The following is a 19,527-nucleotide window of genomic DNA, read 5'->3' on the forward strand; positions in this document are numbered from 1 at the left end:
TATTATGGTGAAAAAATATTACAAATAATTGTTTCGGTTTTTGTCCTTGCACATGCAAATTTTTTGTCGTACAATGTTTTGATCATTTGCGACGTACAATCAATTGATCTGAAACTTTGATTGTGGTTTATGGTGTGGAAAGCAAATAGCCCTTCAGCTAATGTTCCTCTGTTAACAATACATTTTCGTTGATCAGACATAATGACAATGATCGAACACCACCGACTAAATCTAACTCATTACATCACCTAATTTAGTTTACTCTGCATGCATTTTATGTGTTTTTTTTATCTCTTTATATTCATTATAATTAATAAATAATAGGTAATATATTTTTACAGTACATTTAAAATAAGAAATGAAGATGTTTTACAAAAAGCGGGACATTTTTAAAAATCAGCGGGACGCAGGACTGTCCCGCCAATATCAGAACGTGTGGCCACTTTAACCATAACTCATACATACAAACTAAAAAACTGAATATGAATGCATATGACACAAAACTATATTATAAAACAAATGAAATTGAAGTAATATGTGATAATAAAATTAAAAAAATAATAATAATAATCTCAGAAACAAATGCAGCTTTTGAAAGTAAACAGGAAATGTGATCTTCCCTAGTTTATATACACATATGATAGTGTAGTTTCATATTCTCAGTAAAGGAATTAATTAGAGTTCAGAGAATAAGTCTTACTTTTCTACTAGTATAGTTTACAAAGCAATGAAATCTTCAGCACGAGAATTTTGTTGCTTGAAAGCTCTCCCATGAGTATTTTATTAAGTTCTCTATGGTACTTAAAATCAGAAAATTGTTGGCCTGTTTATTTGCTTGATACCTTTACTTTTATATATTACTAAGTTTTGCTCTGTTGATGTTGATAAGCATTATCATCAGGGAAGGAGGTATGTCCAAAAGCACTTCTAAACAGCCTTATGTAGGATTATGAGACATTTTGGTATCTTCGGAAAAGCACAGATATTCTGTTCTTTATGAAAGAACAATTACAAGGAAATCTTTGAATTATTATTTCTTCTTGTGCTTTTCCAAAGAAAAATACAAGGAAATCTTTAAATTATTATTTCTCTTCACACTATAATATCTGCATTACTATAGCAGACCTATTTCTATTAATAAAGGGGATCCTTGATTTCTTCCAGATGTAGCCAAATGGTTAAGATAGCTGGATACTGATAATGATATGAAATCTTGATGAATGGATTGGCAGCATGGGATTTTCGCGATTTTTCCACATACGTAACTTCAATTAGTATTCCTCAGAAAATTCTTCACAGAGGCATCCTACCCATTATGAATACAGTTCTCACATGTTTTGCTGTAATTCACAGATAATAATAAACCAGCCTTCAGATGTAAATACAATTAGAATCAGTGATTAAATAATAGAAGATTAAAAAAAAAAAAAAAGAGAGAGAGAGAGAGAAAACGAAGAATTAAGATACATCTTCCTATATTACTATCACTTACCTGAAAAGGTCAACTTTTTTTGTGTATTTTACTGCAGCCAACTCTTGAAATTTCGATACCTCTGAAAATTTTGAAATAAGTAAACATGGCCACTATTCAGTATAACTTTGTCTATATCTTTGAGACCCTAGCAGATGATGAGTAGTTAAGATTACTGAATGTTGATCAAGTATTCCAGTTATCAGGTAATTTCTGCATTCCTATAACAAACCTATTTCTACTAACAAAGGAGATTCTTGATTTCCTCCAGATATAGCCAAATGGATAATGATAATTCAACCTAATATCTAATCTCAATGAATAGACTGGCAACATGGAATTTTCATGATTTGGGAAAAAATTATTTCAGGGTCCCTCTAGGCAAAAATTGGCGATTTTTTGGCGTCGTTCCTGTTTAGGTGCAATTCCTTTCCAAATTAAATTAAGTCCAAAATATTAGGCAATAAAACATAATTAAAATATAAAAAAATTATAATCTCAATAAAATAAATTTTAAATCATAATAAACCACAGAAATAACATAAAAATAGAAATAAATGTTATCTAATCTACACAGTACAATAAGGAAACATCGACTTACCTTATTTAGAAATTTACCTTATTATTAATTTTAATTACTGTATCTTTGGTGAGTGGCATACAGAATTCCTTAACAGCATCCAAAAACTGTTTAAAATTATCTGAACTAGAATCTATTACACCACATAAATTCACAAAACTAAAAATCAAAAATATCCTCCATAGAACCGGACTGGCGGTGGCATTTCTTTTGAAAATATCGTTTTGTATACCCCACATACCTTTCATAGTATTCATATGAGCTCCGGTCTCCAAATCCTTAAATATTACTGTGCAATTTACTTAGAGGTGAACCAAACCATTTAAACCTTCATTTACACACCAGTCAATCAAAGCTTTCATTCCAAATCGTACAGAAACTTCAGGTTAATATTACCACTGGCAGCCATTTTATGGTGTAAAGAACAAAATATGGAACGCACTTGTTAACCGACATCCATCGCAGAAATAAGCCCTGAGAAATATTCTTCTCAATAATCAAAATCAGTGCTATCACACATTACAACCACGCACATCATAATAGAGTTTGCAAGACATACAATGTAAAATACTCAGTTTACCATAAATGAAACAACTTGGCAATAATGCAAGAGGTATCCCAAAATATAGACTACCTGATGATTTTTCCACATAAGTAATTTATATGCAAATCTATACTCCTCAGAAAATTCTTCATCCCACCCATTATGAAGACAGCGCTCACATGTTTTGCTGTAATCTATTACTCAACCATCCTTTAGATAAAAATACAATGAGAATCAATGATTAAAAAACAGAAGATAAAAAAAAGAAAGCATCAAGATACATTTTCCCGTGTTGCTATCACTTATACCTAAAAAGGTCGACTTTTATGCACATTTTGCGCAGCCAACTCTTGAAATTTCGACACCTTTGAAAATTTTAGAATAAGTAAACATGGTCACTATTCAGTATAACTTTGTCTATATTTCTGAGACTCTACCAGATGATGAGTAGTTAAGATCAGTGCTCCGCAATCTTTTCTCACCTGCGACGCACAAAAAATCTTTCTGGAATTTCGTGGCACACCAAAAGCTAATGTATATATGTATTGATTTATACACAAAATTTACAATAAATTTTTGTTTTTAATTTGAAAAATATACAATTATAAAACCATAACATATTTATTTATATGCAATCATAATAATTATCAATGTGATACCTGCGCTTAAAAAAAAGTTATATATTTTTGAGTTCCGAGTTATCAAGGAAGTGCCGAAAAAATTCAAATGCTAACACACTTACAATCACACACACAACCACACAACAGTGAAATATATAAAAACATTTAAAATAGACATTATTAAGGAAAAAAATTGTCATTGTGTATTAAATACATGATAAAAAATTGCAAAATGTCAAATACATGTATTTGATTGCGGCACACCTATATCCTACTCATGGCACACCGGTTTGCCGCGGCACACCGATTGCGGAGCACTGGTTAAGATCACTGAATGTTGGGAGTTTGACCAGTATTTCATGTAATAGGTTGGCTGCAAGGTTTCTCTCATGTGTAACATGATCGACAGGCAGTTTACCACAGAAAGTTCTCCATAAAAGCACACCCACCAATTTGGCAAATTTCTATGTAGTCCTACCAGAAACGTTACACTGCGTGGAAATGAGCATTAAATGGCAATATGCTAAAAGAAATAAAGAATTTTAAATAACCTGATATTCTATAGTGTATCCTTCTTCATCAGCAGATGCAACTTGGTGATGCTTGACAGAAATAACAAACTTAACAGATTCATTTATATACTTTTCGGTTAGAGTAGATTGAAGGGTGCCCCTTATATTATCGCAATGTTGTTTTGTTTATCGCCAAGTTGTTGTTTCAAACCCTATAATGACGTAATTGGTTGTGTGGCTGTGGTAAATTTTGAATGATGGGAAAGATTTGCAAGGGCTTGAGGTGTGCGTTAGATAGGAAATATATTGTTTGTTTTGTGGTTTAGATGGTAGAATGGCTGAATGTGGTTAAGATTAATTTGAAGTTATGTACAATTAGGAATGAAAGGGAAAAAGAGCATTTATTTACTGGTGTGTAAATGAAAGGTTTACTTAGTAGCCATCATAAGTGTTCTGTTTGTAGGAAGGAAATGCATATGGTTGAACGTCGGAGGATATTTTTTACTCTTATTAATTTTTGTGAATTTATGTGGCGATGCCGATATACGGATTCTAGTTCAGATAATTTTAGGAAGTTTTTGGATGCTGTTAAGGACTTAATCTTAGACACTTGTATATACCACACTATTGCACTACGCAACTTTGCTAGTTCTTGAAGGAAAGCCCGAAGGCACATGACATGATAAGTTCCAAACATGAGAGGATCTCTGAAGAGAATTCGGAGCAGGTGGGGCCACGAACCTCGCAGGGCGGAGCAAAGCAGATAATCAAGAAAAGACACCATAATGTGGTGCCCTCTATCGATGCTAGAAGGAACTAGGACAGTCATCTTTCAAAAACAGATGTAAATTAAACATCAATGCCTTCTAAAAGTTCAACAAGACAAAGTGCAAGCTTAATTTTTTCAGCTGCAGTCTTCTTTTTCTTGAATTTATCAACAAATGTAATCAATCTGTTGACAACATCTTTAATTTAAGTCCATTTCTGAGGGTGCAGAAGAATCATTTGAAGCTTTAGACACAGGAGTAGAAACATTCTGTATGGAAACAGCTTTTTTTAAAGTTCTTGGGTGGCTGATGAGCTTTCCTTTCATCATTCGAGACTTGCGAATCTTTGGATATAATTCACAACTTTTAAATGAGGCCACGCGATTTTTTCCACATCTGACACAAGTAGGTTGATCTGTTTTCAGAAGTTTACGTGTATACGTAAAATGATCTTGGCCACAAAGTAAGCATCTTGGAAGGTTGTTGCAAAAGAGTTGACCATGGCCAAAATGCTGGCATCTGAAACACATCATGTAGCTGCGACTGCTACGATATTTAGGAATACTCACTCTAAGGCTTAAGAGTGTGTGCTTCTTGTAAATGCTACGTCCAATGTCATCTCTTTTTAAGGAGACAAAGAAAACTGGTAACTTCGTCACAACACCATCAGATTTTTTAATGAATTGGGTAACCTTCAAAACAGGATAGCCTGCTTCCCACAGTTCAGCTTTGATTTACTCAATACTGAAGTCATCAGTTAATCCTCTAATCACCACTTTGATTGGAGTATCGGCTTTAGCATGAGAAGTACTAAATTGTATTTCATTTTTCATAAAAACAGCAAGTGCAAGATCACGAAAGTGAGCAGAATCAAAAGTAATGATAATTTTGTCTCTGGTGAGAGTACCAGTAAAATATTTGACCCCATGTCTTGAAAGCATTTCTTGAACTTCTTTCCAGATTACCTCCAGTCTAGGGCAAATGATCGGTGGCAGTCATTTCTTTTTACAGCCCGCATCAGAATTCAAGGGCGGATCCAGAATGTAGTCATCCTTAGGAGGAGCTCCATGGCAGTCCATTTTATTTTCTGTGTCTGGAATAGAATTCAAAACTTCGAATTTATTCAGCGAAGAAGCAGAATTTCTTCTCTGAGAAGAGGTAGAATTCGTCTCAGACTCAGAAACTGTGTGAGTAGCAGTCTTTTTACCGCATTTAGTAGGAGTAATCCAACTACTTTCATCTTTAGAATCTGCTAATCTGCATCTTTTGAGACTGCTAAGCTTGCAGGCTTATGAGATTTTTTGTGTTTCTTTCCTTTTCTGGAAGAAGAAACTTCAGTAGCGTTACATTCCAACGAGTTAGAACTTTCCATTTTCTTAGCATCAGTATCCATCGCTGAGCGATGCCCAGATCGTCATTTTTGAAAATCTTTTGAAATTCGATGAAAGTGAGCTGACTTTTTTCTTCAACTGGTTTACCATTCTTTAAAGCAATTTGAAGATCTCCAAGTTTTCCAAGTGCTAACATCAAGTCAATAGATTCTTCATTACTATCCAACAACCATCGAATAATTTTCTTACCAGCAAATTAAATATCTATTTCAGGAATAGTGGTGGTCCTGATGTATAAAAAGGTGTGAAAAGCACAACAGCAAAAACACAATTAGAAAATGGAATAATCCAAGAAGGGCATCAAACAGAGCAACCTTCACTCATGAAGATCCCAAATCATCTGCTGTTAAGGAATTTTGGAACTACTCTTGTATGCGCCCTCAAGTCGCCAAATTTCTCGCCAAACAGGTGCCATATTACTATCTAAATTTTTTTGTCTACATTTCGAACTTTAAGCCCAAAACGTCTCCAAAAACGCGGTTTTCACACATGCCAAAACCCCGTTTTGAACACACAATTTAAGCTAAAAATCCCATACAAAAACAAAAAATTTAGATAGCAAAACCGTAAAGTTTCTAACCAAAAATATTTGACAAGAATCCATTCTGTTTCAACTTTAAAAAACATCAACGAGTTGCACAATCTAGGCAGCGAATTTTTATTTAATTAAATCTAGATAGTGGGAAGGTCCTAAATAGCTATATTTATCACCAGAAAAATGGCCAAAAGAAGATTTTAGTGCTGATGAAGAAGAAATAGCTCTTGAGAAAAAGAAAAGGATTATTTTGTCCTTAATAAATCTTAATGCTAGTGAAAAAGTTGCTACTAGATTCTCAAGTTATCGTAAGAAAATCAGACTGGTAGCGTGGATGTGTCGTTTTGCTTACAACTGTAAACATCAAAACAAGAAAATGGATGAACTTACTGTATCTGAGTTAAATGAAGCAGATAATATCTTGATTCGTTTAATACAAAATGAGTCCTTTAATGGAATAGAAGATAAACGGATTTTAAGTCTTAATCCATTCATTGATTATGGGATCATCAGAACTAAAACAGTGATATTTCAAAGAGAAGATACATCTGAGTTCAGAACTCCTGCTATTTTGCAAAGTGATCATCCTCTTATAAGAAGTTTAATAATGGAAGAACATAAGTTGAAAGGACATATTGGAATTTCTCACGTCCTAAATTCCTTAAGAGAAAGAATTTGGATAATAGAGGGAAGAAGAGTTGTGTCATCTGTTTTGAAAACTTGTATAACCTGTAAGCGTTATTCAAACAAAAATGTTAACCCACCAGCGCTACCACTTCCTAGAGATCGGGTATAGGATGCCTCAGTGTTTCAAATAACCGGCATAGATTATGCTGGACCTATATTTCTAAGAGACTACAAGAAGCATAGATTTGCCTATTCACTTGCGCAGTGTACCATTGTGTTTCAGTGTACCATTCATTTGGAACTGATTACATCTTTAACGACAGATACATTTCTACAAGTGTTTCATAGTTTTTCTGCTAAGCATGGGAAACCATCCATAATTGGAACTACTCTGATTTGCGCCCTCAAGTCGCCAAATTTCTCGCCAAACATTTTTGGTGAGAAACTCCACGCTGCCATTTTGCTATCTAAATTTTTTGTCTACATTTCAAACTTTAAGCCTAAAATGACTCCAAAAACATGGTTCACGTTTTGAACACACAATTTAAGCTAAAAATCCGAAACAAAAACAAAAAAATTTAGATAGAAAAACCGTAAAGTTTCTAACCAAAATTATTTGACAAGAGTCCATGTACACAGCGATATATTTTAACTTAAAAAAACATCTACGAATGGCACAATCTAGGCAACGAACGAATCTACGAACTAAGCACACCTCACTTTAATAAATTAACATAACAACATTAAATTTCGGTTAATCTTTAGATTATGGTAACTTCGCGATTTTTTGGCGAAAATTTCGCGACCAACTCTCCTACAGCAACCCTCTATTTTTTTCCCCGCCGCCATTTTGTCTTCACGAAGTAAAGACATGTTTCTTTTCTTTTTATCTACTAAACACTTCCAACAATCTACTAGCCGAATTACACTTATGCTAGAAATTTTATCTAACAAAACTGCTTAATCATGACAAATATTCACTGCAAAATTGGGAAAAAGTGCACAATACCATACTCCTTACGCGTTTTTCAAAATAACACATACACATAAACCATGTACACGTCAACTTATTTTTACTTAAAAAAAACATCCCAGAATTACACAAAAATGGCATTGCGCACACTCTTCACTATATCCATGTACACTGCTTTTTTCTCATAAATTAGAAAAATTTCACGAAAATGCATGACAATTTTCTGAATCTTTAAACCCGTTAAAAAGAACATATATAAAATTACCTAATAACGAAAAAGTATATACCCTTTCCAAATATGAACATTTCCACATAAATAAATAAAATATCCAAAAACTTTTACCTCTAAATTATCTATTATATTATAAACGTCACCAACGAATTCATACCGCAAACATTACAAATACTTACTGTCAAATATTTAAATTATTTCCATGCACGTTTACTTCAACTAAAACGTATACCAAATTCCTACAAACATAAAATTCACAAAATAACTATCATTTAATTAAAATATCACTAAACCATGTACACGTCGCCTTATTTTTACTTAAAAAAAATTCCCAGAATTGCACAAAAATGGCATTGCGCACACTCTTCACCATATCCATGTACACTGCTTTTTTCTCATAAATTAGAAAAATTTCACGAAAATGCATGACAATTTTCTGAATCTTTAAACCCGTTAAAAAGAACATATATGAAATTACCTAATAACGAAAAAGTATATACCCTTTCCAAATATGAACATTTCCACGTATAAAATAAATAAAATATCCAAAAACTTTTACCTCTAAATTATCTATTATAATATAAATGTCACCAACGAATTCATACCGCAAACATTACAAATACTTAAATTATTTCCATTCACATTTACTTCAACTAAAACGTATACCAAATTCCTACAAACATAAAATTCACAAAATAACTATCATTTAATTAAAATATAATTAAATTCAAAAACACTACTTAAAATATAAATAAGCACATACATTAAATTAATAAAAATTAGCTTACAATCCTAATTACTTTAAACTAAATCATTGTAATAACAATTTCCCCAATAATACCAAATTACTTTACTTCCACCTTATATTTAGAACCATGCATAAAAATAATATCCTCAAATAATTAAAAATACTAACTTACCTAATCTTCTTCAGAATCTTGCTTACATGGTGGATACACTTTTATTATGGATTCAATAAAATTATTGAATGATTTTTTCTACAAATTTTTCCTCCACACTTCCTCCGCTCAATAAAAACCAAAATTCTCTTTTATCACAATGCCTCGGAATAGCGCTTTTTATAGCACTCCACGTGCCAGTAATATCCTTCCTTTCACACAATCTCATTTCATTCCCACATTTTGGACATTCATACTTATCCGCAATTAAACCTACACTCATGCACCATTCAACCAATTCTTTTGAATTATCACACAAACGCATTAAAAATCTAGAATTCACTTTAGACAGCGCCATACAATCCCAAAATTATTCAAGCCTACTTCACACAACACACAATGAAGCTTAATACAAAATAATATACAGCCACAGATATTTTTCCAAATTCCCCCCTTTTCCGATTAAAGAACCGTAATTCATCCATTAATATCACATGACATATCCCATGATCTCTCATTTCCCTCACACAAAATAATGCGTAATCGGAACTTAGTACTGCTCACATTATTACCAAAGTCCCAGGTAGTAACCTTTATCGCCTCCAAAATGTCGCCAAACTACCAGTTACCATATTCTAGAGATCAGCCTAAATTTCAAAGAATACCATGTACACAGCATCTTGTTTCAATTAAAAAAAACATCTACGAATTGCACAATTTAGGCAAAAACGAATCTACGAACTACGCACACCTCGCTTTAATAAATTAACATAACAACAATAAATTTCAAAGAATACGATGTACACAGCGTCCTGTTTCAACTTTAAAAAACATCTACGAATTGCACAAACTAGACGCTACACACTAATCAACAAAATAAACTAAAATTTCAAACAATTCCAAAAAACAACAATAACGACAGAAATTCATACTAAAAAAACAATGAACATAACATTCCACAAAATAAGAACAAGAATAAAATAAAATGCACTTACCCTGAATTAATGCTTTTTCGAACATCAGAAATAACAATTTCATACCGCCTTTAACATGCCGCCACATAATCACTATCGTATTTATATGACAGCCAGACACACTATCCAGAAAATTCATACTATGATTCACAAATAAATAAAATAACAAATAATCACAAATCCCTGCTTCTATCATGCACAGCCACTAAAAATAATCTCCCAGACTCTCTTTCCACACCTCCAAATACCCACTGCTCCTCAACAGGATGGCCACGACGATATTTCCCTTTGCCGAACTTCAATTCAACAACTTCTACCATTTTATCTTTCTCCCCTAGCTTCTCAGACACAAAGCATGACGGGAACCAACAAACCAGTGAAAGATTTTTCAACGTCAACAGAGTTGCCATACAACACGCAATCGTGCCAAAAACTAGCGCAGAACACATATCGCCACATTTGGTGAAATTAGGGCATATATCAGAGTTGTACCCCATAATTTATACTGATAATGGAACAAATTTTGTTGGAGCATGCAATGCACTTGCTTCAACCAATTTCAATGAAATTGCAAAAAAAAGGAGCTAATGAACGTATTATTTAGAAGTTCATTCCCCCAGGCGCTCCATGGTGGGGTGGCTGGTGGGAACGCCCCATAGGAATGATCAAAAGAATATTAAGAAACTTTCTTAGGAGAGCCTGCCTTAGTTACGAGGAAATGTATACCGTTTTGTGTAACTGTGAAGCTATCCTAAATGTCAACTTTTAACAGTAGTATCGGCTGATTCAAGTCTCACTTCCATAACACCTGGAATTTTTTACGAGAAATACAAAACTCTTCAGTGCCAAAGCTGAAACATGACTTCAATTCTAACTTTTATAAACGTAGATTGCGTTATATCCAAAATGTTAACCAGGTTTTCAAGAAAAGATTTCGCCAGGAATATTTGGGAACTTTGAAAACACAAGCAAAAAATTTGCTAGAAGTTGTAAATTAAAAGAAGGAGACATTGTCTTAATTGGAAGCAAGGACAAAAGGAGATTAAATTGGCCTCTTGGTAAAATCATACAATTATTTCCAGGTACTGACGGTGAAAGTCGACAAGCCAGAATTAAAGTGTAAAATGGAGAAGTCATAAGAGCTGTACAAAATCTTTATCCTTTGGAATTATCGACTGGCGAGGAACTTCCATCGAAATTTAGCGGAAGTCAACGATGCGAAAATATTTTGGTAGAGCAAACTCCAATTGATGATGTACCTGTAGAAACAAATAGAATAATCCATACTAAAATCGCCCACGATAACCAAATCAGGAAGGACAATTACAATTCCTTATCAATTGGGCTTGTGAGAACAATGTTTAATTTTTTATTATTTTGCAATAATAAAAAAAATTAAACATTTTTGGTGAGACAAATTTCAAACAAATTTGGTGAGAATTGTTTAACACATCCACCAGTTTGGAATAGCTTTCTTTTGGCAATGGTTGCCGGAATTCTAAAGGACACAATAATTGGTGCTAAATCATGCTACTTGGCAGGTCGACTGAATAATACATAAGTACCCTTAATTGCATTTACCCTTACACATTTTAGTGCTGAAATACTCATTTCAATCGTTGCAGTAAAAGAAAGAGGAACTACTGTACTTTCAAAACTACAGATTACAAACGAAATGTATATCATGAGAATTCCACTTGCTAATTATTTTACCTTTTTTTGATTTTAGTGCCAAAATTATCTGTTTCAACACAATAATCAATAAACACAAAACAAAAATTGGCTGATCTTTGGAATATGGTAACAGTAGTTTGGCGACATTTTGGAGGCGATAAAGGTTACTACCTAGGACTTTGGGAATAATGTGAGAAGTTGTTGGGAATAATGCGAGAATACTGGAGTTCCGATTACGCATTATTTTGTGTGAGGGAAATGAGAGATCATGAGATAAGTCATGTGACATTAATGGACGAATCACTGTTCTTTAATCGGAAAAGGCAGTAAATTTTTAAAAATATCTGCTGTACAGCATTAGTTTCATTCTATGTTCTGTGAAACAGTGTTGTTTAATATTTGGATCCCATGGCCCTATATAAAGTAAATCCGAAATTTTTATTCCGTTTATGTGTAATTGAAAAGAATTGCTTAATTGCGGATAAGTATGAATGTCCAACATGTGGGTATGAAATGAGATTGTGTGAAAGGAAGGATATTACAGATAGTTTGAATGGCAGTGCAAGAAATCTGGTGAAAATGGACATTTTGTGATCCGCCATGCACTCAAGATTCTGTAGAAGATTAGGTAAGTTAGTATTTTTAATTATTTGAGGATATTATTTTTATGCTTTGTTCTAAATGTAAGGAGTAAATAAATTAATTTGGTATTATTGGAAAATTGTTATTAGCAATGATTTAGTTTAAAGTAATTAGGATTGTAAGCTAATTTTTATTAATTTAATGTATGTGCTTATTTATATTTTAAGTAGTGTTTTTTAATTTAATTATATTTTAATTTAATGATTGTGATTTTGAGAGTTATATGTTTGTAGTATTTTGGAATACATTTGAGTAGAAGTAAATGTGCATGGAAAGAATTTAAGTATTTGGAACCATCTTTAATGTTTGTGGTAGAAATTGGTAAGTGAGGTTTATAATACGAGGGCTATCCAGAAAGTAGATTACGTTTTGGAATAAAAAAATAAACAAAGTATAGGAAACAAATTTTATTATATACAGATGAAAGCCACACTCAAATACTACTTTTCTACATAGTCACCATACAAATTAAGGCATTTATCGTAGCGATGTACGAGCTTGGAAATTCCTTCGTCGAAAAATTCGGCCGCCTGCACCTTCAACCACTTCGTTACCTCTTCTTGCCTTCCATCTTGCACAAAACTTGTGGTAACCAAGCTTTTCGCTGATGATTTCGTGCAACAAACTTCGCGAAATTTGTGGAAAACTCAAAGAAAGTTCCGTTATTGTGAAATTTCGATTTTCACGGACTTTAGCATCGACTTTTTCGAGAAGTTCGGCGGTCACTATGCTGGGTCTCCCACTTCGATCTTCGTCGTGAACATTGGTTCGGCCATTTTGAAATCTTATGACCCACTGACGCACTCCACCTTCAGTGATAATGTTGTCCCCATACACTTCACGAAGCTGCCGATAGATTTCTATCGGTTTACAGTTTTTTGCAGTCAGAAACCTTATTACTGAGCGCACCTCGCAGCTCGCGGGATTTTCAATTAACGCAGACATTTCAAACCGTCACAGTATCTGAACGGAGCACAGCACGAACCTCTCACTAGCACGGCTAGATGCAGACTGAGCTGCGCAACGCTCTGACCCCAAGATGGCCACGCTAGCCCCGCCCCTAGCGGACACAGACGGAAACGTAATCTACTTCCTGGATGGCCCTCCTAGATAATTTAGAGGTAAAAGTTTTTGGATATTTTATTTATTTTATACGTGCAAATGTTCATCCTTGGAAAGGGTATATACTTTTTCGCAATCAGGTAATTTCATATATGTCCTTTTCACTGAATTTAAAGATTCACAAAATTTTCATGCATTTTCGTGAAATTTTTCGAATTTATGAGAAAAAAGTAGTGTACATGGATATAGTGAAGAGTGTGCGCAATGCCATTTTTGTGCAATTCTGGGATGTTTTTTTTAAGTAAAAATAAGTCGACGTGTACATGGTTTAATTATATTTTAATTAAATGATAGTTATTTTGTGAATTATACGTTTGTAGCAATTTGGTAAACGTGTCAGTGGAAGTAAACGTGCATGGAAATAATTTAAATATTTGAGACTAAGTATTTGTAACCATTTTTAATGTTTTGTTATAGATTCGTTGCTGACGTTTATAATAGATAATTTAGATGTAAAAGTTTTTGGATATTTTATTTATTTTATACGTGCAAATGTTCGTCTTTGGAAAGGGTATATACTTTTTTGCGATCAGGTAATTTCATATGTCCTTTTTACCGAATTTAAAGATTCACAAAGTTTTTATGCATTTTCGTTAAATTTTTCTAATTTATGAGAAAAAAGCAGTGTACATGGATATAGTGAAGAGTGTGCGCAATGCCATTTTTGTGCAATTCTGGGATTTTTTTTAAGTAAAAATAAGTCGACGTGTACATGGTTTAATTATATTTTAATTAAATGATAGTTATTTTGTGAATTATATGTTTGTAGCAATTTGGTATACGTTTGAGTGGAAGTAAACATGCATGGTTCTAATTTAAATATTTGACACTAAGTATTTGTCAACATTTTTAATGTTTTGTTATGCATTCGTTGGTGACGTTTATAATAGATAATTTAGAGGTAAAAGTTTTTGGATATTTTATTTATATTATACGTGGAAATGTTCATCCTTGGATAGGGTATATAATTTTTCGCAATCAGGTAATTTCATATATGTGCTTTTTACCGAGTTTAAAGATTCACAAAATTTTCCTGCAAATTTTTGTAATTTATGAGAAAACAGCAGTTTAGATGGATAAAGTCAAGAGTGTGCGCAATGCCATTTTTGTGCAATTCTGGGATTTTTTTCAAGTAAAAATAAGTCGACGTGTACATGGTTACTGTGTATGTGCGATTTTGAAAAACGCGATTCTGCACTTTTTCCCAATTTTGCAGTTAATATTTGCCATGATTAAGCAGTTTTGTTCCATAAAATTTCTAGCATAAGTGTAATTCGGCTAGTAGATTGTTGGAAAAAGTGTTGAGTAAATAAAAGAAACATGTCTTTACTTCGTGAAGACAAAATGGTGGCGAAAAAAAAAAAAACAGAGGGTTGCTGTAGCAAAGTTGGTCGCCAAAAAATCGCTAAGTTACCGTAATCCAAAGATCAACCCAAAAATTGATGGGATAGCATATTTTGTACAATACATTTGCCATGCCATTATTTGCATTTCAGAAAGGCTAATCAAATTAGATAAGATGATTATAATTAGGTTTGCTTTTTGCTCATTCCATGAATAATAAATTAGACTGTTTTATTACTTTACAAAGTATTATTATGCATATAAAATCAATTCAGCATGCTAGTGTATATATTTTGTTTCCAGTGGGGGGGACGAGTTATAATACACCAGTATTTTCTAATATGTGCCATTCAGTCTTCCCCCCTCTCTCTCTCTTTCTTTTTTTTTTAGTACGTGCGTGTGAAGAGGTCAATATTGAGCTTTGAATTAGATTCGAAGAAATGCAATATTAATTTTAAAATCATAACAGATCTGGCATCTCGTCAAGATCTACAACTGAATTTATTTTATATTACAATATATGTGAAACAGATATAACACAGAAGTACTAAAGTACGATTAATGCTTACTTTGATATCAGAATTTTGATGCAGTTTAAAGAAGTGTTTACTTTCCTGAAGCAAATCCCACCATTCTTCCAGTGACCAAATGTCAGCATAGTCTTCATATATACTACATTGCTGGCCACAAAAGACATCGATGAAATGATGAAATAACTGAAAATATTGATATTTGAAAAATTAAATCTATATCTAATTAAATACACTAAAAACATTCCAATTTTGAACAAAGTGTATGTTACTTTTTCCATTCTATTTGATGGGCATTTACTAAGCAACTCGAAAAACACTTTGAAATTCTCTTGCTTTGAAGCCATGCCTGTTTAAAAATACTGATTTTGAGAGGATGTTTTATAAAACTTCAAATCAGGATTCACTTCTCCTCAAGATCATTGAGATACCGATAAACAAACTTACGTCACGTTATTCACAAAAGATCTTTAGTAGACAGATGTCTTGTTTTGCACACGCTAAGTCTTTCTGCTGCGGTGAGCCAAAAATCAAGTGTAGGTGCGAAGAAAAGGTACAGAGAAAATCGTTTAACACGAAACTGAAGCCTCTGAAATATTTTTTGTGTTAAAGGATATTGCAAAATATATATATATTCAACAAAATTAAGTTTATTAGAGTACATGTTATTTACATAGATATGTATACCTGCATGTATTTAATAAAAATCAATGAAAGAGAAACATCCACAAAATTTTAATTTAATACAAAATTTTCAAGTTTTTTTTTTTTAAAACAAAACATTTGAGGTTTTGGAAAATAATCTGATATTTTTATTTGCATTAGGTTTTTAAGCATCAAATTGCCAACAAATTGTTTGATGTCGTTCATTTTGTTATTCATTTCACCATAGTAATGGTAGTTCGGTTCGAGGTTCGAATCCTGCGAACGGGCTGGCTTCATGGGCGTTTTCGTGGTTTTCCCCATGTGTAACGTGTATACGAGCCAGTTTCCCTTAGAAAGTCCTCCACGAAGGCATCCCTCCCCTTAGGCAGATAGCCCTAGTGTGCTTTGCCGTATTTCTCAATACACACCAATCATTTCACCATTGAAATGTGCGTCTAAATAACTGCGCATACTTTTCATGATGTTTCTCCTTTCGGATGACGTGGGAAGAGGAGCTGAAAGTCATTTCATTGGATTCATTTCATTTTCGTGGTCAGAATCTGCCTCAATGATATTTTCTAAGCTTTGAATAAACTCTAAGCTGCCTTTTTCTGACGTAATTGAGGCTGTATACACATTATCATCATCAACTGCAACGAATTCTTCCGATTATGCAGTATGAGAGTCTAAGAAACTTTCTCAAACATTCATTAAGTGTTGGCTTAGTTTCAATATCCTCCTTTCTCATTTCTTATAGCGTGAACCAAACTCGCTGATTTTTACATACATTGCAATGTACCCATCACCCAATTCCAAAAGCCAACTGATGACAGATGAGATGTTTTTGTGCATCGTTTGTAGAGGTGGAGGGTCAAAGTAGCTTAGATAAACAAAATTGGCTCGTGTCACAGGCTATTCCGAGGGTATTTCCGAGGGCCAAATTAGCCTCCTTTCTTCGAAGCATGCGAAGCCCCCTCTTTCGTGCAAATAAAAATAAAATACTTAATAAAATGTACTCTAATAAACTTAATTATGTTGAATATATATTTTGCAACATGCTTTAACACGAAAAAATATTTCAGTCCCCTCAGTTTCGTGATAAATGGTTTTCACTGTACACAGTAGTTTGTCGGGGCAGTTCTATTATTTCGTGTTAACCAATATTTCGTTTTAAGCGTTTTCGCGTTAAACGTATTTCACTGTCTATAGAAAGGGGGAACAGAGGAGAGAAAAGAGAGAGGACACAGACGGAACTTCTTATATTTTATACGAGTTTAAAAGGCCTGGAAGAAAAGATGGAACAAAATAAATTTAAAGTAAATGGCCATATTAATACGGAGCAGAAAGGAAAAAAATGGGCCTCTAGAAAGAAAAGGAAGAGAAGTAGAAAATTTCTTGATGTATAAATTGTGTCTATGAGTGTAGTCGAAGAGGGGGAGCTGTGTTCATTCACGATAAATATTGCCTCCCAGGTGTATGTAGTGAGTGTGTTTTGTAAAGGTGAATAGATGTGATGATGGGCGGGAATTAAATAAATAAAATAAAAAAATTGGGGTCCCGTTACAAAACAGTTTAAAATTAGTTAAGAAGTTAACTTTAGCTCTACAGTAAAGAAAAAAAACTTTGTATTTAAAAAAAAATCCTAATGTGGGAAACAAGGCAATATGTTTGTCTTTACACTGAATTAAAGTATACAAAAGACAAAGTATATATTACTAAAGTAACATTTACTGTTTACCATTTCCAACATATTCACACATTTTTCAGAAAACAGCGTCAGACGAGAACATAAATCCATGCACAGTACTAAAGCACATCAACCAAATTTAAAAAATAGGTAAATTGCAGGTTTTTATTTTTATTTAATATTTATTTTTTTGCATAATATTTATTTATTAATTTAATCTTAATAAGTTATTAACTTTGTACCAGAACAACAAATAATGACACACATACATGTAAATAGATACAACATATGTTCAAAGGTACACATGATATGGAATAAACAAAGTGTATCGAATAGTTGCACACAATTACACATAAGAATAGCATCGCTTTATTATCAAAGTGAGGAACGTGAGCAAGATTTTTAAAATCTTATTAGAGAAGTTGTGCAAAAGGGGCAACAAATGTTTTTTGAATAAAGGGAAAATTCTTATAGTTATACAGAAGTGTCTCAAACCGTTCTTGTTTGGATCTCCATACGTCGCTTGATGTCCCGATTTCGATGCCCTGATCGTCTCCAGAAAACTTGAGGCAATTTGCCTTTCAACTCACAGGAATCTATATATCGTCAGGATTGGTTAATACATGGAATGTCAGAAATCCTTCGAACAGAGGCTGAGGTAAATTTGATGAGAGGACGAAACAAATGAATTTGTATGGGAAAGGAGGAGAGAGACAGAGTGGATCCCTTTCCTGAGGTAGAGAAAAGAAAAAAAAAAAGAAAGAAAGAGCAATCCTGATGAGAACTCCCATGACCATAAGATAAAAAGGGGAGCTAAAACTTGTCTTTAGCTCAAGTATATAGCATGCTCACAGTAATTCGTACATACTTATCCAAGCAAGGTGGGGATAAATGAGATCCCTAAAACAGGGGCAGGGAAATGTGAAAGAATGTAAAAAAAAGTGCGTCTTAAAGAGAAGCTTCGGAAGAGCAGAATAATGAAACTGAGATAATTTGTATAGTGAAGGGGTGAGGGGGAAGAAGAGAGAAAGGAATAGAAAATCCATTCTGTTCTTCATTTTCTATTGAGCAAAAGAATCTGAGAGTTCTTGGTTTTCATCCAACGCTCTATCATGGGCGCGATATTCAACCCGATATATATCCTCTGGGTGCTTAATATCGTATTGAAACATTGGTTTCATGACCATCTGGAAGTTTAACGCAAGCGTAAATCTGGGTTAGCCTCAATAAGCTCCACTTCCGGCACAATAGGCTCATATTTATTAGCTCGTGTATGGTTCTTCATTAATACTGTTCTGAGTTGTGTTCATCGCGTAGGTAAAGAAAGTCCATTATATGATCTTGTAGCATGGACGAGCATATGTTCATGTGGTGTGGCATTTATTTTTGTACATAACAGTGACCGTATCGAATGCAAAACAGGTTGCAGAACACCTTCCCAACGTTCGATAACCATGTTCTTTGATTTTAGTGCCACATGGATGGTTTTCCATATCATTCCATTACACCTCTCTACTTCGCCATTTCCTTAAGGATTATATGCATTTGTGCGACTTGTTTCTATACCAAGTGAGGTTAAGAACAGCCAGCCATAAATCTCTACAAGTTATTATTATGTTCAGCTTCATTTTTGCCACATACATCATCAAGATAGGAAAAGGTTCCTGATTAATTTTTCATTTGAAATTATTTCATCAACTGTTCTTTGGAAAGAATCGACTCCATTTGTTACACCAAATTGAACAAGTAGGAATTTAT

At 33.5% G+C, this 19,527-nt stretch overlaps 1 protein-coding gene across 1 annotated transcript in view; it reads right to left on the reverse strand.

Moving 5' to 3' along the window:
• The window catches only part of LOC118182156 (COMM domain-containing protein 8-like), a 36,297-nt gene extending 20,396 nt beyond the window's left edge, over positions 1-15,901 (reverse strand). Inside the window, exons 1-2 of the mRNA XM_035351472.2 lie at positions 15,710-15,901; positions 15,477-15,623 (exon numbers count right to left, since the gene is read on the reverse strand). Of these exons, the coding sequence (XP_035207363.1) occupies positions 15,477-15,623; positions 15,710-15,784 (222 nt within the window). The 5' untranslated portion in view covers positions 15,785-15,901. The remainder of the gene's footprint in view (positions 1-15,476; positions 15,624-15,709) is intronic.
• Positions 15,902-19,527: the final 3,626 nt, after the last annotated feature.

This window comes from Stegodyphus dumicola, chromosome 12 (assembly GCF_044657685.1).
Source record: "Stegodyphus dumicola isolate Sdum_Otavi_A_Nest chromosome 12, ASM4465768v1".
Taxonomy (NCBI): domain Eukaryota; kingdom Metazoa; phylum Arthropoda; class Arachnida; order Araneae; family Eresidae; genus Stegodyphus; species Stegodyphus dumicola.